General features: G+C 45.8%; 1 protein-coding gene across 4 annotated transcripts in view; it reads right to left on the bottom strand.

Moving 5' to 3' along the window:
* Positions 1–687: 687 nt before the first annotated feature.
* The window catches only part of mfsd3 (major facilitator superfamily domain containing 3), a 163496-nt gene continuing 138537 nt past the window's right edge, over positions 688–25646 (bottom strand). For all 4 annotated transcript variants that reach the window (XM_072516591.1, XM_072516590.1, XM_072516589.1 and 1 more), the window contains exon 6: positions 688–3199. In XM_072516591.1, the coding sequence (XP_072372692.1) occupies positions 3011–3199 (189 nt within the window). In that variant the 3' untranslated portion in view covers positions 688–3010. The remainder of the gene's footprint in view (positions 3200–25646) is intronic.

The following is a 25646-nucleotide window of genomic DNA, read 5'->3' as shown; positions in this document are numbered from 1 at the left end:
AATATAAAATACACCTATTGGTCAGTGGAGTCACTCCTGGAGCAAAGTATCCTTTCCTCACAGTTTAAAAAAGTGTTTGCGGTTCTTCTCCGGTATTATCCTAACAAATGCTGGGATCTGGTCCAGGATCTTAACAATTGACCGATAAATAATGTGCAATTGCTTATAAATGTTGGCTTTTGCATGACAATACAATAGTTTGGTTCATAACTGTCATTGTATCCACAGGTTAATTTTCACCATTAAATTACTTTTTGCTATTAATATTATTTTCTGTAATGTAACATTGCAATGTAGCATGCGGAAATAGTTCATTCACCTTTTTATCGAGGCTTCCTGGTTTCTGTAGCAGCTGTTGGTGAACTCCATGTCCTTGACATGTGACAACATTCTTTCAGGGATATTAATGCTCTGTCATGTTATTACTGCAGATTTATTGAGAAATAATCTGGAGTTGATTACAGGGAAATTCTGTCGGTATAGATTTCAGAACATTAATATCCAGAGACCAAACACAGAATATTTGTTGGGTAATTGCTGGATACAGAATTTGCTTCTTCAATGAGGATTTTTAAAATCAGTTATGAATTGATAATATCTCATTCAGAAGAGCAAAGAATTGTTGTACTCAGTAGGGAAATATAGAAACAGGGAGACTGATAATCAACATACATCAACAAAGTCAAATTTTCATAGATTGAAAATGATAGATTTGTGCAGTAATGTTTTATTGTGACACATACATGTGATTTTTAAAAAAACACAATTTGTGTGACCACATGAAACCAGTTAACAGGCAAATCACAACAAGAGCATGGTAACAGCAACTTGGCTAGCTTCAGCAGTATTTGGATAATAACTTATGATTGTTACAATATTTATTAGCTATGTTTAACACAAGAGGAATATCCTGACAAAAGTATAAACACTTTTTGATGATACTTGAGATTTTAATGTTGGCTTTTATTTATCCTCATTTTTATTTTGGGATCAACACAGTTCATCTATAGCCTACAACGTCCACCTAGAATTGAAATCTAGTTACACAAGTATGCGTCCAAAGCTTGCAAAAAATATATATTGATCTTAAACCTTTAGTGATACAACAGTTTCATATTTTAGAGAGTAAAACAAATTAGAATATGTCATTATCCTTAAACAGGTAATTAAGTAAACTTTACACTCAGACCACGTGATTAACCTTTACTTTTGGTCCAAAGAAGAGGCTAGATGCAGAATGATCTGATTTGGATTGGTCTTTTACAAAATGTTTCTCTTCCATCTTCAAGCATATTTCTATGTTTGCTCATATTTTCCAGGCTGGCGTGTTCTCTGGAGAGCGTGGTGGTACTTAAGTGTTGCTGGCCACTTTACATTTAATGACTGACAGATGTTAAAGATATTACTCCAGTGAGCTCTGTAACACTGGCAGATATTCAATTCTGAGCAGATTTCAGAATTTCTGTTGTTTCTTGTGTTAACCAGTGAGAGGAACAATGGAGCAACAATGACAACTTAGATTTACATAACACCTTTAATGGACAACTAGACGAAGAACGACACCAAGCCACATGAGCAGATATAAAGTCAGATGACCAAAAGCTTAAGAGGTGGGTTTTAAGGAGTGTCTTAAAAGTTGAAAGCAAAGAGGCAACGAGGTGTAGAGAGGGTATTCCAGAGTTTGAGGCTTAAGCAACTGAAGGCACAGGCACCAAAAGTGGAGCAAATACATTTGAAGATGGAGAAGAGGCCAGAATTCGAGGAGTTTATTGGAGGTATTCCAGAGAACTGTGGAGCTGGAGGTTATTATAGAAATAGGGAGGTGTGAAGCCTTGGAAGAATTTGAAAACAAGAATGAAAATCTTCAAATTAAAACAATCCTTGGCCGGGAGTGAATGTAGGTGAGTGAGCACAGGGTAATAGGGGAATGGGATCTACTACAAGTTGTGACATAAGTAGCAGAGTTTTGGATGACCTCAAGTTTACGGAGGATAGAATGTCGGAGACCAATCAGGAGTGCATTAGAATAGCCAAGTCTCAAGGAAACAAAGGCATGAATGGGTTTTAGCAGCAGGTCAGGACTGACCAGGGTGATGTTGAGCAGTGTTACAGAGCTAGAAACAGGTGGTCTTAGTGATGGTACAAATATGAGGTCATAGGGAGAGGGATGGAGTTGATACCCAGGGAATGGAGTTTGGAGTGGAGACTGAAAACAATGGCTTCAGTCTGATCAATATTTAACTGGAGGAAATTTCTGCTCACCCGGCGTTTCAATGCCGGATAAGTAGGCTGATAATGTAACAATAATGGAGGAGTCGCGAGAAATAGAGCAAGTTTTCCTCACAAAATCAGTTTAAAGCCAGGGCTATTTTAATTCCCTGTTCATATTTACAATCCAATGGGCAACCTCTCACTCAAAATAGGTAACAGAGGCTGGCTTTAGGCAGGTCAAAACAACGGGGCCCTGAGGCCACGCATCAGAACCACGCTAAGTCCCTTGCATTTTGCGAATTATGTGAAAACATGGTTGCGCCTAGGAGTCAGAGGACTCCTGCTGATCCTGGTCCCTTTAGGAAAGTTTTTAACCTAGAGTTGAGCACCTAATCATCCTTCCTCCATAAGGCCTTTAAAATATGATTAGGATCCTAATAACATCACAGGACCCCACTTTGCCTAAATTAATAAGGCTCCTTCCCAAGATCGGTTTGTATTTCAGTTGCTCAGGGACCAGTTAAGACAATGATGGGATAAAATCAAGCAGGTGTTCTCATAGAATTCCTACCGCACAGAAGGAGGCCATTCGACGCACAGAGTCTGCACAGACCCTCCAAAAGAGCACCCTATCTATTACTGTATCAAGTAAGCTCCACTTTGGTTCCCACTGGTGCCAGGTGGGTTAGAATTATACCAGTTTTTTATTAATAATGTGCTTTTTAAAGGCTCTCAAGTTAAAATTACTCCAGGAGACAACATTCAGATAGTTTTAATCACATTGCAGATCACTCACACTTTATTCCCTTTTCTGCTCAGGTAGCAAATCTGCCGGCTTTAAAACATGGAAAATAGCTAAACATGATAGCAGTATAAATATGCAGAAACTAGAGATAAAACCAATCCTATCCACAAGTATACCAGCTATAGCGCTGAAAGTGAGTTTCCCCAAGACTTCAAAACTTGCCAGCAATGTGTAATGGGTGGCCTGCAAGGAAGAATGATATGTGAAAAATATTAATATTTCATCATTATCTGCTATAAAAACATTCTGTATAGTATGTTAAAGGCACCAACAATAGTTTTATAACCTGCACTTTATAACAATCATCTATAATATATTTGAAGTTTTGTATCTAGCACAACTCCTCGTTTGTCACTTCACGGTTGTTCCATTTTTGCCATCACAATCTTCCATAACATTTTGCCCTAATGCTTTGTTGATTAACTCCAAGTTAAGTCTAGTGATAGAGAATGGCTAGAAAACTGCCACAGAAACTATTAAAGTTTTATGAAAATAATCAATCTTCAGTCAAAAATCTGGATAAATTAAAGAAAAGTCATGTTCAAGGGCCAGTGTATCTTATGATTTGTACATTCCTGTGCTCTTAAGATATGATTTGTTGCTGCATCACTTTGAGCCAACCAACAGTGTTGCAAGAGCATCCTGCAAAAGTGTGTGATCAAATTAGTTCTTTGAACAGAAGAGTCAGCTGCCACTTTTATTCTCAGTAACTGAAGTTTCTAAAGCAGGTTTTCTACCTGAATTAACCAGATTGGAACATGCGTAGATTTTTGATTAGCCCCTTGAACCTGTTCCACTATTCAATGAAATCATGGCTGATCTATGAGATAATTCCATATACTTAATAGCCAGTATAAAGTAGTGAGGAATTATTCGATAGTCCTTCTGCCAGATCCTTGCTTGACTGCATCAATTATAGCATTTCCTGACAGAGAATGGTGGCGTCTTTCTATGACGTAACATTTCTCTGGTTCTACAATATCAACAGGAAACATACAAATTTAGATCTAAATTGCAGGGTGTATTGTAATGGTTTACAAAAGATAGGGGGCGGGATTCTCCATTGCCCGACGCCGATATCGTAATCGGCGATTGGGCAGAGAATCCCTGCTTGAGCCCGAATTGGGGGTGGTGCCTGTTTTCGGATACTCCGCCCCCTCCAAAATGGTTTCATCGGGGAGTACGCTGCACGCCGTTTGGACGGCCTCAGGACGATACCTGAAGGCCCTACCCCAATGCTGCGCCCCGATGGGCTGATTTCCCGACAGCACGGGACACGTGTTCTCAGTTTTCGTGAACCTGGTGTGGCGGCTGCGGACTGTGTCCAGCGCCGCCAGACAGGGGGGAGCTGTCGTGCTGGCTGGGGGGTTTTGGCGATGGCTGGGTGAATGGTGGGCACTATCTGGCAGGTTGTGTCCGCGCGTGGCCGGCGCCATGTTGTACGTCGTGACCGCTACAGATCATTGCCGTGCGCATGCGCGGCGACGAACCCAGCAATTCTGCAGTCATTTATAGCGGGATGGCCGTGCGTTTTACGTGGCGCGGCTGCTAGCCCCTCACCGGTTGGAGGATCGGTGCTGGGGCCTCGCCAATTTTTCCATCTTAAAACCAGACACTTCCTCCAGACATAGCCTCAAAATCGGAGAATCCAGCCCAGGATATATGTCATCCACCATATTCCCTATCATGTCCAGCCTAGCGACACTGAGCACGAGGAATGTACTATGCATTCCCAGAATGCGATAACGGCAGAGAGAATTTTAAAACTAAAAAGCTGTCTCAACCTATGCATTTTACTGGATTAATAATTCAGGGGTCTTGACTTTCACTCCCACCACGGCAATCTGAAAACTTGAATTTAATTTTGTTCCAATGTAGAATTAAAATGATAGCAGAAGTGTAAAAAAGTCAAACTGTTGTAAAAACTCAGCTAGTTCACTGATATACTGTAGGAAACCTGCTTCCTTGGTCTGTGTTATATGTGACTCACCTCAAATGTGGTTGGCAGCCACTAAATATTTGCTTGCAAAGTACACACTCCAAAAATGAATATAAAATAATTCCAGAGCCTGTCAACTCTGTGTAAAAATATGTCTTCCATTCTCTGTTCTAAACCTCTTACATTTAATCTTGAAGATCGATTTGGCCAGTGGAACTGTGTGAGAATGGGCTCTAAATGAAGAGATGCCTATCAGAAATTGGAGGGGCAACATTTGAGGAGGGCACATAGTGGAGAACCAGGATGTTGGAACAGTCCAACTTAATCTGGCAGCAGACAACATTTTCAGAACGCACACAACACAGTGGTAAGTACTTTTTAAAGTTTATCTCTTCAGGGAGTAATGAAGAATTTCTTCTTGGTAATCAACTCCTCGAGGTTCAGTTCAATGGGGAAGCGTCAACTGTAATGACTCAATCTGGAGCCTCAGTGAGACTAACATACAAAGCCTTCAAATGGGAAGTCTGGAAACTCTCATGAACATGCTCTCATAAAATTTCATAGAATTCCTACAGTGTAGAAGGAGGTCATTTGGCCCATCGAGTCTACACCAACCCCTTGAAAGAGCGCCTTACCTCTGCCCAATCTCCCAACCTAACCCTGTACCCCCACCCAAACTTTGGACACTAAGGGACAATTTAGCCTGGCCAATCCATGTAACCTGCATATCCTTGGACTATAGGAGGAATCAGAGCACCCGGAGGAAACCAAAGCAGACACAGGGAGAATGTCAAACTCGACAGAGTCACCCGAGGTCGGAATCAAACCTGCGTCCCTGGCGCTGTGAAGTAGCAATGCTAACCACTGTGTTTCACACAATGAGAGTAAGCAGACAAATTTGTGGGCTCTTCTCTCTGAGGTGGAAGTTGGGTTCACCTCATTTTCTGTTCTGGCAGTTATGTTGAAGAAACATCAAAGACCTGAAGGGAATTTAGGGCTAATTTTCTTGATGTAGCTTCATGCATGTATGTTTATCTGTTAAAAGCTACTGGTTTCAAATGGCAACAAATAAAAAGATGATGAAAAGCATGGATCATAAATAAATCAGAAAATCAATCAGAACATCACAAGATTCCATCAAACCTTAAGGTCAACTCAACATTAAAGTAAATGGCAACTCTCAGAAATCAGCAGTTGTCCAAAAGGTTTAACTGTTTTTTTGAAACCTTAAGATATTTTGGCAGGCATTTATATGGAATTAAAATCATTTTAATTTAATCGTCCCATTCTTTTAATGGTGCTAGAACAGAAGAAAATTATATTTATTATTTAGTAAGGAGCTATACTTTATAAATAGAAAAGTGATTGATACATACAATTTGCTTGCTTATGAATTAAGTATTGGCTACATATATTTATCTCCATCTAGTGGCACTGCATAATATAATCAACATTAACTCAACTATAAAAATTAGATATGTACCCCAGTAATGTTTGTTCGAGTGTTTTGGTTAGAGAGTGAACAAGCAATGTCATCTTTTTGGTTTTTGCTTGGGGGTTACTGATCTGTCTCAGATATATATTTTGCCTGCACAACAATAGTAACTGCACTTCAAAAGTAATTTATTGCGTAATGGACTTAAATGTGATATGAAATGAATGAAAATCACTTATTGTCACAAGAAGGCTTCAATGAAGTTACTGTGAAAAGCCCCTCGTCGCCACATTCCGGCACCTGTTCGGGGAGGCTGGTACAGGAATTGAACCGTGCTGCTGGCCTGCCTTGATCTGCTTTAAAAGCCAGCTATTTAACCCAGTGTGCTAAACCAGCCCCCAGATATGTTGGAACATAGGATATAAATGTATGAAAACATACATAAACTGGCATTACCATATAAATTGTGCATGGTCTGTTAAAATAGCAGGCTGGGGGTAAGTGATCTTTCCTTGTGTCATATTTCCATATATTATTACTTTTTCGATTACAAATCTGGACCTATCTTGCCCAATTATTCAGTTGGTAAGTGCAGTCACCAGTATGAAACTCAGGTGGACAGACTAGATAGGTCCCAGGCTCAACCTCCAGTTCATTCTGAATTAACAGATCCTCAGCCTCTGTTGGAGTGCTGCTGGGTTATGAAGAAGTCAAAATAAATAAATCAGTATTCCTATTCCTGATCATGATTCAGTAACGCTCGCTCCAAAATGCACATATATGGGTGATGGCTGAGGACAGGACCAGCTTACCCGTGATTCCTTTCAGTCATGCTGGTTGCTTGTCCTCACTGACTGGTCTCACACATCGAGTTGAAATGAGCCACGATCTTGAGAACCAGATGTCGGGGTCATTTCTGGGTCATGAACCCAATCAAGGTGGGAGCGCATCTTCTGGATGAATATTATGGGAGGTGGCTACTTAATAGGTTATCTCCATGTTCTCTGTCCTTTAAGCGAGTTCTGGAAGAAGAAATTATAGACAGGCAGACCATCGCAAGGTGGCTGGCAGTGACTGCTCTCACTTTGTGATCGGGGAGCACTGGCTCGAGCAGCAGGAGCAGTGGGGAAGCTCTAAAACTGTTAGCAGTATCAGAGGAGCAGCTGAAACTCACAGGGCTTTAGGAATTCCACATCAAATGGCAAGGTTGTTATGTGGGAAGGCAGCAACTTTGACATTTTCTGCTGGAAACACGTTTACATTTCATTCAGGTGTAACATAGCCTTGACTTCCTCCTCTCATTTGCTGCAGTCCAGGTAAAACAGGGGGGGCTGGAATCTGCATGACGCAGGCAAAACTGCTGTCATGCTGCAAAAATCGCCTTTCAGTGGCTTACTAATTAGCTTGGTTACACATCCGCCCCTGCTGGCTGGGTTGCTGCCATTGGTGCAGGCCCACTTCCAGGAAAAGGCAGTCGGCCTGTCATAATATACACCAGTATATCATGGTGCAGACACACACTGATGGACACACAGTGGGACCAATCAACACACACAACACCGCAGCCAATCACCAGTTAGAGCACACACACTATAAAGACAGGGGGCATCAGGGGTCCCGCTCATTCGAGTTGCAGCTAGCTAGGAGGACAGAGCTCACAGCCTGTAACACAGACATTCACCATGTGCTGAGTGCATCGACTGGTTAGGACAAGGCAAAGGTCTTTAGTTGAAGCTAGTATCGTATTCACCCACAGTCTGAGTATGTTTAAACAGTTAATGATTCAATAAAATAGTGTTGCACAATTTCAAATGTTGGTGACCTGTATGTGATCCAGAACACCCAACACATCATGATACCAGGAGTTGAGGGATATTAGCACTTCTTAGACCTACCTGCAAGTGATCTGCCTTCCGCCAGCATTCCGTCATCCTGCAACATGGACAACATCAGCCCGCCGCCGCCGCTCCGCATCGCCGGCAACCTCGGGGCCAACTGGAAGATTTTCAAACAGCGCTTCCAGCTCTTCCTCGAAGCCACAGACAGGGAGGGCGCCTCGGATACCAGAAAGATTGGTCTTCTCCTCTCCACGGCCGGGGACCATGCCATCCACATTTTCAACTCTCTCACCTTTGCGGATGATGAAGATAAAACGAAGTTCAAGACTGTCCTCCTCAAGTTTGATACTCACTGCAGCGTAGAGGTGAATGAAAGTTTCGAGCGCTACATGTTCCAGCAGCGTTTGCAGGGTAAGGATGAACCTTTCCAATCCTTTCTCACGCACCTCCGCATCCTTGCGCAGTCTTGCAGCTACGGGCCCACCTCCGACTCCATGATACGCGACCAGATCGTTTTCGGTGTTCAGTTGGACCCCCTACGTCAGCAGCTCCTCAAAGTAAAGCAACTCACCCTAGCGACCGCCATCGAGACCTGTGACTTACATGAAAACGCCACGAGTCGGTATTCCCATATACAAGTGGCTGAAACGGCTCGGCAAGGTCCCCAAGAGGCGGAACAGGTCCAAGTGATTGAGCACCTCCAGGGCCTCAGCCTGGATGAGGGCGGCCATTTCACGCGCTTTTCGCTGACTCCCGCGCTTGTGCGCACCAAACGAGGGGACGGCGACGTAGAGGAACATAATGCGCAGGCGCGCACAACGCACGACCGCACCGCCCATGCGCGGTGGTGCAGCGAACGTGCTGACGTCACGACGTGCGGCAACTGTGGCTGCGGCCATTTAAAGCGGCAATGCCCTGCAAAATCTCGACAATGCCTACGATGTGGCAGACTTGGCCACTATGCTGCCTTCTGCCGAGCAGCTCAGCCTGCCACTTCATATCGCTTCAGCCAGCCTCGCGGGAATGTTCGGGCAATTCAACCCACGGTCACCGAGTCCGATGCGAACCTCCCACACAGCAGTGACACCGAGGACCCAAAGGCGCCTTTTTGAGTCGGTGTCGGAACGAAAAACAGGCTGTCCCTGAAGCAAAGACACCAGACGTTGTCTGTAAATAGCATCGATCCAGACGATGAGTGGTGTGCCACCCTGCCGGTCATCCGGTCCCAAATACGATTCCGCCTGGACACTGGTGCCTTTGCCAATCTCAAGGCGTGGTCTGACTTCCAAAGCCTTCGTGTCAAACCAGCCATCCTTCCATCAGCCTGCCAGCTATTGGATTATAATGGCAACGTCATTCCTGCTAGCGGCTCATGCCAACTTGAAGTGACGCTCAGGTCACGCAAAGCCATCCTTCCTTTTGAGATTGTGGGCTCCTCGAAAGACTCCCTGCTTGGCGCACAGGCATGCAAGCTGTTGAACCTCGTTCAGAGGGTGCACTCTCTCTCTCCTGATGACACGTCTGCCTTCCAGGACGCTGACTTCAGGGCGCAACTCAACGCCATCATCGACCAGCACCGTGACGTCTTCGAAGGCATGGGCACGCTCCTATATACTTACAAGATCCAACTCAAACAGAACGCCACGCCTGTGGTGCATGCACCTCGCAGGGTCCCAGCACCCCTTTAGGACCGCGTCAAGCAGCAGCTGCAGGAACACCTGGACCAACGAGTGATCGCCAGAGTTACGGAATCAACCGACTGGGTCAGTTCCATGGTCTGTGTAAAAAAGCCTTCCGGCGAGCTGATAATTTGCATTGATCCCAAGGATCTGAATCGCAATATCATGAGGGAGCATTATCAAATTCCCAAGCGTGAAGAGATTGCGCCAAGCTCTTCACCAAACTCGACGCCTCAAAAGGATTCTGGCAAATCCAGCTCGACAAATCCAGCAGGAAACTGTGTACATTTAACACCCCCTTTGGCAGATATTGTTACAACAGGATGCCGTTTGGGATCATATCTGCATCAGAAGTGTTCCAGAGGATTATGGAACAAATGATGGAAGGCATTGAAGGTGTTCGCGTCTATGTCGACGACATAATCATTTGGTCCACCACCCCGCAGGAGCATGTCAGTCGCCTCCAGCACATGTTCAAACACATACGTGAGCAGGGCCTACGCCTCAACAGAGCCAAATGCTCGTTTGGTCAGACGGAACTCAAGTTCCTAGGGGACCACATCTCCCAATTAGGTGTGCGGCCGGATGCGGACAAGGTGGCTGCTATCACAGCCATGAAAACGCCAGAGGACAAGAAGGCGGTCCTCCGATTTCTGGGCGTGGTCAACCTTTTTGGGAAGTTCATTCCTAATCTCGCCTCTCATACCACGGCTCTCAGGAACCTGGTCAGGAAGATGACAGACTTCCAATGGCTTCCTGCCCACGAGCGTGAATGGAGGGAACTCAAAACCAAACTCACCACGGCCCCGGTCTTACCAAAATTTCGACCGATGCCAGCCGATCTGGCATTGGGGCAGTGCTCCTGCAACACGATGTGGCCTCATCATGGGCTCCCGTTGCATATGCGTCACGCGCCATGACCCCCACGGAACAGCGCTATGTGCAGATAGAAATGGAGTGCCTGGGCCTTCTGACCGGTGTCGTCAAGTTTCACGATTATGTGTACGGCCTTCCTCAATTCACCGTCGACACCGACCATCGCCCGCTGGTCAATATAATACAGAAAGACTTGAACGACGTGATGCCCCGCCTCCAGCGTATTCTTCTCAAGCTCCGGCGATACGACGTCCAGCTGGTATACACCCCAGGCAAAGACCTCATCATTGCCGACGCTCTCTCCAGGGCTGTCAACACTCCGTGTGACCCAGCGGGATTCGTCTGCCAGGTTGACAGCAATGTGGCCTTCGTGGCCTCCAATCTACCTGCCACGGATGAACGCCTCGTCCAAATTCGGCGTGAGACGGCGGCTGACCCTTTGCTACAACGTGTCATGCGCCACCTAACAGACGGGTGGCTCAAGGGCCAATGCCCACAGTTCTATAACGTCAGAGATGATCTGGCGGTAGTAGATGATGTTCTCCTGAAACTGGACCGCATTGTCATCCAGCATAGCATGCGTCAGCTCGTCTTGGAACAGCTACACGAGGGCCATCTTGGCGTGGAAAAGTGCTGCCGATGGGCCCGAGAGGCAGTGTACTGGCCCGGCATCAATGACGACATAGCGAACACAGTGTTCAACTGCCCCACTTGTCAGCGCTTCCAGCCGGCCCAACCACGTGAGACCCTACAGCCCCATGAGTTGGTCACGTCCCCTTGGACCACGGTGGGCATCGACCTGTTCCACGCGCTGGGCAGGGACTATGTCCTGATTGTAGACTACTTTTCAAACTACCCGGAGATGATACGTTTGCACGACATCACATCGTCTGCAGTCATCCGTGCCTGTAAGGACACCTTTGCTCGACACGGCATCCCACTCACTGTGGTGTCAGACAATGGCCCCACTTTGTCAGGAGGTACAATTTTGTGCATGTGACATCCAATCCCCTGTACCCCCAATCCAACGGCAAAGCGGAGAAGGGCGTCCACATAGTCAAACTGCTCCTCTGCAAGGCTGCCGATGCTGGGTCCAATTTCTACCTCGCCTTGCTGGCCTATCGCTCGGCCCCACTGTCCACTGGCCTGTCGCCAGCCCAGCTGCTCATGGGTCGCACCCAGAAGACGACGGTGCCGTCCATTCATGTCCCAGACCTCAACAACGTTCCGGTCCTTCAACAAATGCAGCTGTCTCGTGCACAGCACAAGGCGGCTCATGACTCCCGTGCAGCTGATCTCCCTGCTCTGGCTCCAGATGACAACGTCCACATCCATCTTCCGGATGGTGGCTGGTCTGCAACCGCTGTGGTTCTTCGGCAGGTGGCCCTCCATTCGTTCCTGGTTCGTCTACTGGATGGCTCCATTCTGCGCCACAATCGACGTGCCCTTCGTCTCGTTCCGCGCTCGCTACGTGATCCTCCACCATTGCCACGCCCTCCTGTTGACTCTGACCTGGCCTATGCAGAGATTCCGGTCACTCTGCATCCTCCTCACTCTGACGCAGTCCAGCCTGCTCCTCAGCCGGCGGCTCCCGACCCGCCCTTGAGGCGGTCAACCAGAATTCGTCACCCACCTCAGAGACTTAATTTGTGAACTTTGTGGACTTACTGATTTGTTCTGTTCTTCCGTTTAATCGTTCAAGTGGTTTGTATATAGTGTTCATCTCGTTATTCTTGTGACACACTGTTTTTCTGCACCAGGCACCTTCCCATGTCAATAGCTTAGTTCTCATGTACATAGTCCTGTAAATATTTCGCACACACCTAGTCATGAACATTCACCATACACTATTTATTGACACGCAGGTACATTTTTTATAAAAAGGGGGATGTCATAATATATACCAGTATATCATGGTGCAGACACACACTGATGGACACACAGTAGGACCAATCAACACACACAACACCGCAGCCAATCACCAATGAGAGCACACGCACTATAAAGACAGGGGGCATCTGAGTTCCCGCTCATTTGAGTTGCAGCTAGCTAGGAGGACAGAGCTCACAGCCTGTAACACAGACATTCACCATGTGCTGAGTGCATCGACTGGTTAGGACAAGGCAAAGGTCTTTCGTTAAAGCTAGTATCGCATTAACCCACAGTCTGAGTATGTTTAAACAGTTAATGGTTCAATAAAATATTGTTGCACTATTTCAAGTGTTGGTGACCTGTATGTGATCCAGAACACCCAACACATCACTGCCATTTTTAGGTACAATTTTCCAAGCTTATGACTTCAAACTTATGACCAAGATCCTGCTGCTTCAAATCCAGAAGGATGCATTTGTCTGTTTGGGCCTGCAAGCAGGCAACAAATTAAGGAAACAATAACCCCCCTCCTATCAATTTGTTCAAAGAGCAGTAACGTAAGCAAATGACCAAACTGCTCAACAGAATTTCCAAATCCTTTTATCTGCCATATTTTCCACAATATCTTAAATTTCCAGCTTTCACAATGTGCCTGCAATTCTCTGGAATTGGAGCAAGTGCATTTGGAATTGCACCACGCTTATTCGCAGCATGTGGACAATGATGTCGAAAATGTATTTATTCTTCCATAATTGCATGTACAGCTTGTGATTTAAAGGAAAGATTTCTAAGTGTGATATTGGGCGCGTTTGGCGGGTGTTTCTCGATGGGCGCGTTGGCGAGATCACGACCCGGAGTTAACGGCACTTTATGTCGGAAATGAGGCCCCACGAGCTTCTCGCCATTACTGTCTGTCTCACTGTCTAATTCGCCAGACTTGCATGCCAATGTCTCACTGCTAACAAGAGGGAGCTGCTTTTAAATGCTCCCTCACCACTCACTCCCAGTCAACACACAAGCATAGCAGCGCACAGACCTGCTCCTCATTTTGGGGATGCCGACCTGGCCAGGCTTCCGGAAGCTGTCAATGCGAGACAGGACATCCTGTTCCTACGAGGGGGCAGAGGACCAGCAGCAGGGTTACCAATGCCGCTGGGAGGCAGTGGCAATTGCTATCACTTAGGGCAGCATGACCAGGAGAGCCGCCATACAATGTTGGAAGAAGACCAACAACCTCCACTGAGCTACAAGGGAAAGTTACCACCTCTTTCCTGGCATCACTTCCATCTGCCAGCCATCAAATTCCAACCCCCCCTCCCCCCCAAACAAATCACTGGCTGACACCTCGTATCCTCCTCACATCTGATCTTCATGCTTGCTCCTCAGAACCCACTTGCACCCAGCACCAGCACAACCCCTTCATGCTACCTCCTATAAACCCCCCGACACATGGGGCGTGCGGCTCACAATGCCCGCTCTTGTCCCCAAAAGAGAAGATAGCTAATAAAAAGCGGGACAGGTCCGAGACGGAAATCGGAGTACCAGAGATTTGAGTCCTCGTTACCTATGAGGAACGGGCCCTGGAAATCGCGGTGTTGACAGAAGAGAAAGCAGTCACCGACAGCGAGGTTGGCCTGCGCCGTAGAGGTGAGGATCCACTGCTCCTTCACCCAGGTGACCAGTCTCAAGTGAGTTGTTCATTTCAGACAAAATGATCCTTCCCTCTCACTAACCACATGTCCATTCTCTTGCAGGATCTCCATCTGATGGGGCTGGGCCATCTGGAGTCGTTCCTCTCTGCCACCCAAGAGACCACCTCAAAGGAGAGCTCCGAAGAGACCACCATCGAGGCGTCAAAACCATCACCCCCAGTTTCCACCAATGCAGAGATACACACCTCGGTGGTGACATTAGTGGACAGGCACACAATCTGGTGAGCAGCACACCGTTGCTAATGCACATCAGGCGGAGGTAGGAACAACATTGGGAGTCAGCAATTGGAGGTCTGCTGGATCGCAGGACTCAGATGGGTCCCAGTCGGTGCCTAGGCTCTGGACAAGGTTCTCCCAGTTGATAGGACACAGCTGTGGCATTCAGGAGGGGATATCAGTGGCATTCCAGCGAATGCATAACCAATTGGAAGAGTCCCAATGGCTATGGGCGCAAGAGATGATTAAACCAACAAGTTGTAGCACTGAGGCCAACACTGCTAGGGTGGTGACCGCAGTGGAAAGCTTGGAGCATGACGTCCGCGTCCTGAGTAGTGGTGCCCAAGGCATGGCTCAGTCTGTGATGATCATGGCTGAGGGCCTCAACATCATGTCCCAGTCGCTGAGGGATGTGTGCCAGACGCAGGTGGACATTGCCAGGGGCACTGCAGATCATGGCCCAGTCATTGAGGTGCATCACTGAAGGCATCGACACCACAGTGCAGACATTGGGGAGCCTTCGGGACTGGCAGAGGGAGCAGACTCAGTGGCCTCTGGGGCTCACTCCAGCTGCCCCTCTGTCCTATGGAGACCTCCAGGGCCCTACAGGCACCGTCAGGGGGGAGGAAGCACTGGAGGCCAACCCGGAGCCTGCCACTAATGAGACGAAGGCGGTCTCCAGTTCTTCTGAATCCCCCCTCCTGACACCAATGCATCTCAAGCGAGCTTGCAGAACAGGATGGCACGGTGATGCCGGTGACACCGCTAAGTTGGCTGAAGGCCCCCCCAAACCAGCTCCAGGTCCTCCAAGGACATCAAAGGCCCCAGTGCGTGGAAATAGGCAGGCTGCCTTCATCTCCGAGAATCCTGCAGACCAGGCATCTTGGTGGGCTTGGTCCAGATCAAAGTTGGTAAAGTCTGATGCTCGGGCATACAGGGCATCCGTGGCTTTACAGATGCACTTGTGGGCTGTACCTTGGGAAATGCCTGACAAGTCCTCGCTCGAGTCCTGGAATGAACCAGTTGTATAGCATTTCAGAGCTGCGGTGACCTTCACGGCCACCGGTAATGGGTGTCCTTCTCCTCCATAGGATGCCAAGTCCGCAACAACGTGGCACAGGCACCACACTCTCTCTTTGTTGAGATAAAAGTCTCGAGCGGCGTATGTCCTCAAAAGATCAACGACGCCTGTACGCCTTGAGCTGTCGCTGGTAATCCCCTTTGGGGTCCTCTCTGCCTGATGGGCGACCGGGTCTTCACGGTGTGCGGAGGCCCCCTACACATGGATGCCCCATCCAGCCTGCGTCGACGCTGCTGCTGGCTTCTGCGGCGCCTGCCTGCCTAGGCTGCCACGACCACGAGGGCAGCCTCTGAGCGACCGACAGGAGCAGCCATATTGTTTTATCTGTAAGGAATTGAAGGAGAACGACAATCAGTTAGGGTTTCCACCCCGGGACCCTCAAATCCCCCAAGCCTCCCTCACCCTTGTACATCCTGCCTTCTCTCAGAGTGCCATCACCAAGCCAGTGGTGCTGGAAAATCCCGCTCTGCAAACTCACTCCCAGCCATAGCGGGAGTCCCTTGTCCCCAGACCCCTATGAGGAACATTAGGGATACTTTGCTCAGATGCTTTCCCCTGATCCATACACTCACTCTTTGTTCGCAAGGAAATCTCCAGTGCTGAAGCCCAGCTCTTGACTGCTGCCTCTATGGTGCGGATGTTTCCAGAGATCAGGCAAACTCTTCCGGCTTCAAATTTAATTGAAACGCGATGCAATAATCATCATCTGAGACATGACACATGTACCCACGAGAAGCCACTGGAAAATCTTTTGTTTAGTAAAAGGTCAACAGTAACAAAGCTTTGAAAATCAACTACGTAACATTCCACATATCACACTAACCGTTAAACAAGAAGTCAATGTCAGTTTCATATTGATACCGATACAAAGCTATATCAGCTCATTTTCACAAAAAAAACAAACGCACCGTAACACCCATTGCAGGTTCCTCAACAGGAACAAAGGATAAGCCTGAGAATATGTTATCATGTCCAGAACTTTGTTGTAGAGATGATCTGTCCATCAATGTGTTACTTGTTCCACGTATCAGTGCTATTCTCCATCCAGAACCACAGCTGTGCTTGCCCTCCCACACGGCCCAATTTCACCAGAACCAAATCCCAACATCCACATATTCCACTGGCGCTCAAGCTGCAGTTGAACATCCTTGACCTCCAGCATGTTTAACCCACGGCGATGTGCCAGTTACAGCAACAAAAGCATCAACAAACTGTGAATGTATTTCTTCAATGGTATCATCAGGTGGCCCATTTGGATCAATGCCGAGCACCAGGTACTGCAGCATCTTCTTGCTTCACCTTCAGGACACATATGTCCCCCCAAGCCCAGTACTGCAGTACTCAGGTATCTTAGAACAAATTGACCTTCTTTCTGGCTGCAGAAAAGGAAGGAAACAGCAACAGTAGCCTCCAGGCATTTGCAGCCACCAGCAGGAGCAAGCAGCAAACACAACCTGCAGCTGTGAAGTGCTCTCACAAGTAACAAGGCCAATTCCTCAGTGGCCTTCAGCTGTGAAGCACAGTCAATGGGAGTTAAAGTGCCATTCAGCACAGAACTAAGAGCAGAGCTTTGTCTTGTAAGTGTTTGGTAGGACAGGAAGGCAGCAGCTGTAGTTGTCCGTGTTATGGGTCTCCACAATATTTAAAGATGGCTTGAAAATCTCACAGACGAAAAGCCACACACCGCGCACAGGGGCAACCCCCAATCTGGGACACTTCAGCCTCTCGACCAAGCCCAACCTCCCTGAGGAGTTCCCCACTACCCCCAAGCACTTGGGCAGCAGCTCTAGTGCCCTTGAGCTGCCAGAAATGGAAATGACTACTCACCTCTTCACTTCCCCTCAGACGCCATTGCGCCAGCGTCATGCTTTTAAAAAGAACTAAACGACACCTGCGTGATTTCTCGTTTGGGAGCAGGTTAATTTCTGGGATTCGACTTCAATCTTGCTAATGAGATGGAAATGAATACAAATGAATACATATTTGGGCGTGATCTGAAACTCGCCACCGGGGGCGGGCCGGTTAGATGGCAAACTGATATGCGGCCAGCGCAAATCTCAAATTTGACCTTACCTGCTATTTAACCAACGTGCCCAGATCTGCGCCAGGCACAACGTGGAGGTTAAATCACGGCCAATGTTGGTGGGCAAGAATCTTGTGGAAGTGACAAGGGTGTTGGCCGCTGGCTAGAGATCGTGTAGAAACCTCCAATTGTCGTTTTTGGGAAGGCTCACTGCATCATGTTCCACTTAGGCACTTGACAGGCCAGCAGTGGGCCTTTCCCCAGGATTAAGCATCCTGGGGCGGATGACTTGACTGCCAGGAATTGCACGTCAACCAGAGACCATTAGCAATGCTGCAGAGTTTTGTTTGTCGTGCTCCCCGCCTAACAAGTGCCCGGCATGTCCCTGTATTAATATCTGCAGTGGGGGGAGGATGAGGCCCTTAGATGGTCATTAATTGTCCACTTAAAGATCTCAATTGGCAATTAGGTGGGAAGGCTGTCCATTGGCCTTTGTGCAATGGGTTTAATTGAGGTGGAGGCGAGGAGCTGGTGGGGCCTTAGCCGCCTCGCTCCACCTGATTCAATGTTCCCCCCCCCCACCGTCAACCCTCCGCATGTGCACGACACAAGATTCAGCTTGGTGTTTGCTCAACCTCCTTGTGCTACACTGGATTGCTGAGTTCATTAATTTGCTCTAAATTATTGTAAAATCATTTGGAGGATTTTTAACAACTTTATGCTTGCAAAATAACACATGCACATTCCAGCCTTGTGTCATAGTGCCAGCTTAGTTTAGCAATAGCACTCTTTTTAAAAAAAACTAATTAAATAGTACACGAGGATTAGATTTAATCTGACACAAAAACATCTTTCTAAAGTTTAATTTCAAAGGTTTACTTTAAAGGAATAATTCATGGCAGGACAGCTCCAAGGCGTGGTCTGCTCCTCTTGCTCCATGTGGCAGGCTGGGGGCAGTTCCAGTCCCTAGGGTCAGCATGTGTGCAGGAAGTGTCTCCAGTTGCAGCTCCTGGAAGCTCGAGTTTCAGAGCTGGAGCGGTGGCTGGAGACACTGTGGAGCATCCGCGAGTCGGAGAGTATCGTGGATAGCATGTATAGCGAGGTGGTCACACTGCAGGCTCAGACTCCACAGGCAGAAAGGGAATGGGTGACCACCAGACAAAGCAAGAGAGCGAGGCGGGTAGCGCAGGAATCTCCTGTGGCCATTCCCCTGCAGAACAGATATACCATTTTGGATACTGTTGAGGGGAATGACCTCTCAGGGGAAAACAGCAACAGCCAAACTCGTGGCACCACAGTTGGTTCTGCTGCAGAGGGGAGGGGTGATAAGTGTGACAGTGCAATAGTTATATGGGATTCAATTGTAAGGGGAATAGACAGGCGTTTCTGTGGCCGCAAACGAGACTCCAGGATGGTATGTTGCCTCCCTGGTGCTAGAGTCAAGGATGTCTCGGAGCGGGTACAGGACATTCTGGAGGGGGAGGGTGAACAACCAGTGGTCATGGTACACATCGGTACAAACGACACAGGTAAAAAAAGGGATGAGGTCCTAAAAGCAGAATATAGGGAGCTAGGAAGGAAGTTAAGAAATCAGACCTCGAAGGTAGTGATCTCTGGATTACTACCGGTGCCATGTGCTAGTCAGAGTAGAAATGACAGGATACATAGGATGAATACGTGGTTGAAGGGATGGTGTCAGAGGGAGGGTTTCAGATTCCTGGGGCATTGGGACCGGTTCTGGGGGAGGTGGGACCTGTGCAAACTGGACGGGTTACACCTGGCAGGACTGGAACTGATGTCCTAGGGGATCTATTTGCTAGAGCGGTTGGGGAGTGTTTCAACTAATATGGCAGGGGGATGGGAACCGAAGCAGGAAGTAAGAAAGTAGTAAAGCAGGGACAGAAACAAAAGGCAGTAAGGGGGAAAGTGTCAAAGGAGAGCCCATAGTCAAAAATCAAAAAGGGCAACAGTTCAAGGCACAGTGATTGAGGGGAGCTCAGTGAATAGGCCCAGTAATAGTAAAAGGAATAAAACGGGAAGTAAAAACATAAATGGAAAGCGACGTGGCAGGTTGTTACATGAAGATATGGGTTCAACGACTAGGAAAATTAGGAGAAGAGTTAAGAGGAAAAATAACTTATGAGAGGTTACTGATCAAGGTGTTAAGATTCAAAACAGAGGTATAAATACCAACATAAGTGTACTTTACCTCTATGCTCGTAGTATTCGGAATAAGATAAATGAGTTGATGGTGCAAATCATCGTGAATGACTATGATTTAGTGGCCATTACTGAAACATGGTTAAAGGATGGTCACGACGGGGAGTTAAATATCCAAGGGTATCAAACTATATGGAAGAACAGAGTGGATGGTAAGGGAGGTGGTGTAGCTCTGTTATTTAAGGATGACATTCGGGCAATAGTAAGGGATGACATCGGTGCTATGGAGGATATGGCTGCATTGATTTGGGTGGAAATCAGGAATAGTAAGGCGGAAAAGTCACTGATAGGAGTAGTCTAAAGGCCACCAAATAGTAACATTATGGTGGGGCAGGCAATAAACAAAGAAATAACGGATGCATGTAGAAATGGTACAGCAGTAATATAGGGGATTTTAATCTACATGTCGATTGGTTTAACCAGGTCGGTCAAAGCAGCCTTGAGGAGGAGTTTATAGAATATATCCACGATAATTTCCTAGAACAGTATGTAATGGAACCTACGAGGGAACAAGCGGTCCTAGATCTGGTCCTGCGTAATGAGACAGGATTGATTAATGATCTCATAGTTAAGGATCCTCTCGGAAGGAGCGATCACATGTGGAATTTAAAATACAGATGGAGGGTGAGAAGGTAAAATCAAACACTAGTGCTTTGTGCTTAAACAAAGGAGATTACAATGGGATGAAAGAAGAGCTAGCTAAGGTAGACAGGGAGCAAAGACTTTATGGTGAAACAGTTGAGGAACAGTGGAGAACCTTCCAAGCGATTTTTCACAGTGCTCAGCAAAGATTTATACCAACAAAAAGGAAGGATGGTAGAAAGAGGGAAAATCGACCGTGGATATCTAAGGAAATAAGGGAGACTATCAAATTGAAGGAAAAAGCATACAAAGTGGCAAAGATTAGTAGGAGACTAGAGGACTGGGAAATCTTTAGGGGGCAACAGAAAGCTACTAAAAAACTATAAAGAAGTGTAAGATAGATTATGAGAGTAAACTTGCTCAGAATATAAAAACAGATAGTAAAAGTTTCTACAATTATATAAAACAAAAAAGAGTGACTAAGGTAAATATTGGTCCTTTAGAGGATGAGAAGGGAGATTTAATAATGGGAGATGAGGAAATGGCTGAGGAACTGAACAGGTTTTTTGGATTCGTCTTCACAGTGGAAGACACAAATAACATGCCAGTGATTGATGGAAATGAGGCTATGACAGGTGAGGACCTTGAGATGATTGTTATCACTAAGGAGGTAGTGATGGGCAAGCTAATGGGGCTAAAGATAGACAAGTCTCCTGGCCCTGATGGAATGCATCCCACAGTGCTAAAAGAGATGGTTAGGGAAATTGCAAATGCACTAGTGATAATTTACCAAAATTCACTAGACTCTGGGGTGGTCCCGGCGGATTGGAAATTAGCAAACGTTACACCATTGTTTAAAAAAGGAGGTAGGCAGAAAGTGGGTAATTATAGGCCAGTTAGCTTAACTTCAGTAGTAGGGAAGATGCTGGAATCTATCATCAAGGAAGAAATAGCGCGGCATCTGGATGGAAATTGTCCCATTGGGCAGACGCAGCATGGGTTCATAAAGGGCAGGTCGTGCCTAACTAATTTAGTGGAAGTTTTTGAGGACATGACCAGTGCGATAGATAACATGGAACCAATGGATGCAGTATATCTGGATTTCCAGAAAGCTTTTGACAAGGTGCCACACAAAAGGTTGCTGCATAAGATAAAGATGCATTGCATTAAGGGTAAAGTAGTAGCATGGATAGAGGACTGGTTAATTAATAGAAAGCAAAGAGTGGGGATTAATGGCTGTTTCTCTGGTTGGCAATCAGTAGCTAGTGGTGTCCCTCAGGGATCAGTGTTGGGCCTGCAATTGTTCACAATTTACATAGGTGATTTGGAGTTGGGGACCAAGTGCAATGTGTCCAAGTTTGCAAACGACACTAAGATGAGTGGGAAAGCAAAAAGTGCAGAGAATATGGAAGTCTGCAGAGGGATTTGGATAGGTTACGTGAATGGGCTAGGGTCTGGCAGATGGAATATAATGTTGACAAATGTGAGGTTATCCATTTTGGTAGGAATAACAGCAAAAGGGATTATTATTTAAATGATAAAATATTAAAACATGCTGCTGTGCAGAGAGACCTGGGTGTGCTAGTGCATGAGTCGCAAAAAGTTGGTTTACAGGTGCAACAGGTGATTAAGAAGGCAAATGGAGTTTTGTCCTTCATTGCTAGAGGGATGGAGTTTAAGACTAGGGAGGTTATGCTGCAATTGTATAAAGTGTTAGTGAGGCCACACCTGAAGTATTGTGTTCAGTTTTAGTCTCCTTACCTGAGAAAGAACGTACTGGCGCTGGAGGGTGTGCAGAGGAGATACACTAGGTTAGTCCCAGAGTTGAGGGGGTTGGATTACGAGGAGAGGTTGAATAGACTGGGACTGTACTCATTGGAATTTAGAAGGATGCTGAAGGGGGGATCTTATAGAAACATATAAAATTATGATGGGAATAGATAGAATAGATGTGGGCAGGTTGTTTCCACTGGCGGGTGAAAGCAGAACTAGGGGGCATAGCCTCAAAATAAGGGGAAGTAGATTTAGGACTAAGTTTAGGAGTAACTTCTTCACCCAAAGGGTTGTAAATCTATGGAATTCCTTGCCCAGTAAAGCAGTTGAGGCTCCTTCATTAAATGTTTTTAAGATAAAGATAGATAGTTTTTTTGAAGAATAAAGGGATTAAGGGTTATGGTGTTCGGGCCGTAAAGTAGAGCTGAGTCCACAAAAGATCAGCCATGATCTCATTGAATGGCGGAGCAAGCTCGAGGGCTAGATGGCCTACTCCTGCTCCTAGTTCTTATGTTCTCATCTCTTAGTCGAGGAGGCCATAGGTTCAAGTGCCAATCTAGAAACATAATCTAAAATGGCACTTCATTGCGTAAACAGAGTGCTGCAGTGTAAGGAAATCTCATAATTCGGCTGATCTAATGAACTGAGGTCCAATCTATCTGTCCCGATGGCATTATCTGAAGAAAAGGTAAGTTCTCTTGGCCTCTGATATTATCAATGTGTGGGAACTTTTGTGTGCAATTGGCAGTTAAATTCACAGAACAGGAGCATTCTAAAAACAATTCAGTGGCTGTAAAGTGTTTTGGCTCATCCCGAGAACATGAAAACAGTTATAGGTGCAACCTCTTTCATATAATTTTCTTTTTCTTGTATTAACTTGATAACTTTTATCTGAGGCAAAGTATAGAAATTTTAATGACTGACAGGAAATTGGTCATTCACAACTTGCCAGAAGCAAACTGCAAAATTAAGCTTAAAACATTTCTTCTGCTGAAGAAGTGAGTGAATATGCCAGCTGTGCATTCTGTTCATATTTAGACCCATTAATAATTACTCTTTACAGAAATTGTATTCACATTTTTCAGTTTAAATGATGAATTGTGTCTTTGCTCAATGTATAACCAATTTAGTTTGTTTATTCAAAGTTGAATGAAAAGAAGATGAATTTAAGAAGTTACTACATAACTTACATTTAATTTGAAAAGTTTCCCGCCTTTCATTTTTAAGAAAGAAGATCCAGCTAATAGTGACAAACTGGTGGTGGGAAAAACCCTGATTAGTTTTGGAAATCTCAAATCTAAAAAAAATCACTATTTACTGAAAAGAAATGTCTTTACAACTGTGGTTGCGAAGGGAAATTTTCCAAATTCTTTCACTGGCAATATTTAACCATTACTAACTTCCACACCCAGCATCCACTTGGGGAAAACAAATTACTTTTGAATGTTGCACAAAGCCATCCGTACGTAATACAAAAAATAATGTATATATATATAAATGCTCAATGTATGGAAATGGTCATTCATTTTCCAACCAATAAAAATACTACTTTTCTTTATGTGGGGAGATTTTCTACAAATGTATTTTTAAATTCTTCCCCCACCCTGTAAAATATCCAAATTCTTCCATTTATGTTGTTAAATCTGATTGCCAATTCTTAAAACTTGCAAGATCCAAATTTTCCTTTTAAAGAGCCGGTCAGACCACATGATCCCCAGTGCTGCAACCGCAGGATCCTTACCCCATTACTGTCAAATTGCTGGATCCTTATCTTAATTTTATCACTGGAGCGGCAAAATGGTACAGTGGTTAGCACTACTGCCTCACAGCAGACAGAACGTGGGTTCAATTCTGACCTTGGGTGACTGTGTGGAGTCTCTGCTTTCTCCCCGTCTGTGTGGGTTACTTCTGGGTACTCCGGTTTCCTCCCAGTCTAAAAATGTGCAGGTTAGGTGGATTGGCCATGCTAAATTTCCCTTTAGTGTCCAAAAATGTGCAGGTTAGGTGAGGATAGGACGGGAGAGTGTTCCTAGGTTGGTTGCTCTTCCAGAGGGTTGGTGCAGACCCAACGGCCAAATGCCCTGCGTCTGCACTGTATGAATTCTATGGTTCTTCTACGATTCCCTTTCTCCATACTTCAGCCGAAAACCTGAGAGCAGAGTTGACAAACCCCAGCATTGCACCTGCACTACTTAACCTATTCCCGTGTAAGATAATGTTTTTATTATAATAATCTTTACTAGTGTCACAAGTAGGCTTACATTAACACTGCAATGATGTTACTGTGAAAATCCCCTAGTCGTCACATTCCGGCACCTGTTCGGGTTCACTGGGGGACAATTCAGAATGTCCAATTCACCTAACAAGCATGGCTTTCGAGACCTGCGGGAGGAAACCGGAGCACACGGAGGAAACCCACATAGACACGGGGAGAACGTGTAAACTCCGAACAGACAGTGACCCAAGCCGGGAATCGAACCCGGGTCCCTGGCGCTGTGAAGCAACAGCAACAGCCCATTATATTTGAGTCTTTTCTGCATGCCGACCATTGGCTTTTGCGAAGAGATGACACTCCTTGCCCCAGAGTCACTATCCTGTTTAATACAATGCTTTTCTCTCTCTTTTTTCCAATAAGGATCAATATTATTTGTAATGCAGTGAATATATCTGGGTCCAATCACAGTTTTATACAACAATTAAACTGATTCTACCTGAATAGAGGCATATTGTTTACAAATGAAATTTCACTCAGGATTTCCAATGTTTTTCTTTCTTTAAAAAAAAGATACAAACTATATAATAAAATATATTTCACATTTATATGAAATTAGAGGGACAATGTCTTATTTGTGGGAATACGCAGCACTCCCAAGCATTTAGAGCAGTCTTCCATCCTGTTCTTAGTTTGAATTTGAGGCATCAATTCATTTAAATATTTTTAATACAGCTCCTAATTGATTGTCCAGGTTTGCAGAGAGTGCTAGCACCACAGGTTAATAGGAAACCAGTAGCAGCTTTTAAAAGTGTTGTTGTACTTCCAAGTTCTGCTCATTCATTTTAAATATGGCCTCAGAAAGTGCAGCAGGTGAAGGTGGAAAGATTTGATGTAAATATCTACCCTCTCACCTGATGCTTTGTACAGAAGGTACCCGGGCATGTTAATGTAATTAACATGCCAGGTCTGGGAACAAATAATCTTTGGACTGAGAAACAGCGTCCTTAACATAGCATTGACTAAAGTGTATCCACTTAAATGAAAGGTGTAGCTGTGCTTTTGCATGCGCCAAGCATTGCGCGAACAGCCTGGTGCCACATCAGCAATGCAACTTGGAAAGCACTAGTCCCACAACTATCCCCTCTGCCCAGGTAACATGTCTTCCAAGT

The sequence above is a fragment of the Scyliorhinus torazame genome, chromosome 9 (genome assembly GCF_047496885.1).
Source record: "Scyliorhinus torazame isolate Kashiwa2021f chromosome 9, sScyTor2.1, whole genome shotgun sequence".
Lineage (NCBI taxonomy): Eukaryota > Metazoa > Chordata > Chondrichthyes > Carcharhiniformes > Scyliorhinidae > Scyliorhinus > Scyliorhinus torazame.
Note: the sequence above shows the minus strand (reverse complement) of the source record. Positions and strands in the feature narration are given on the sequence as shown.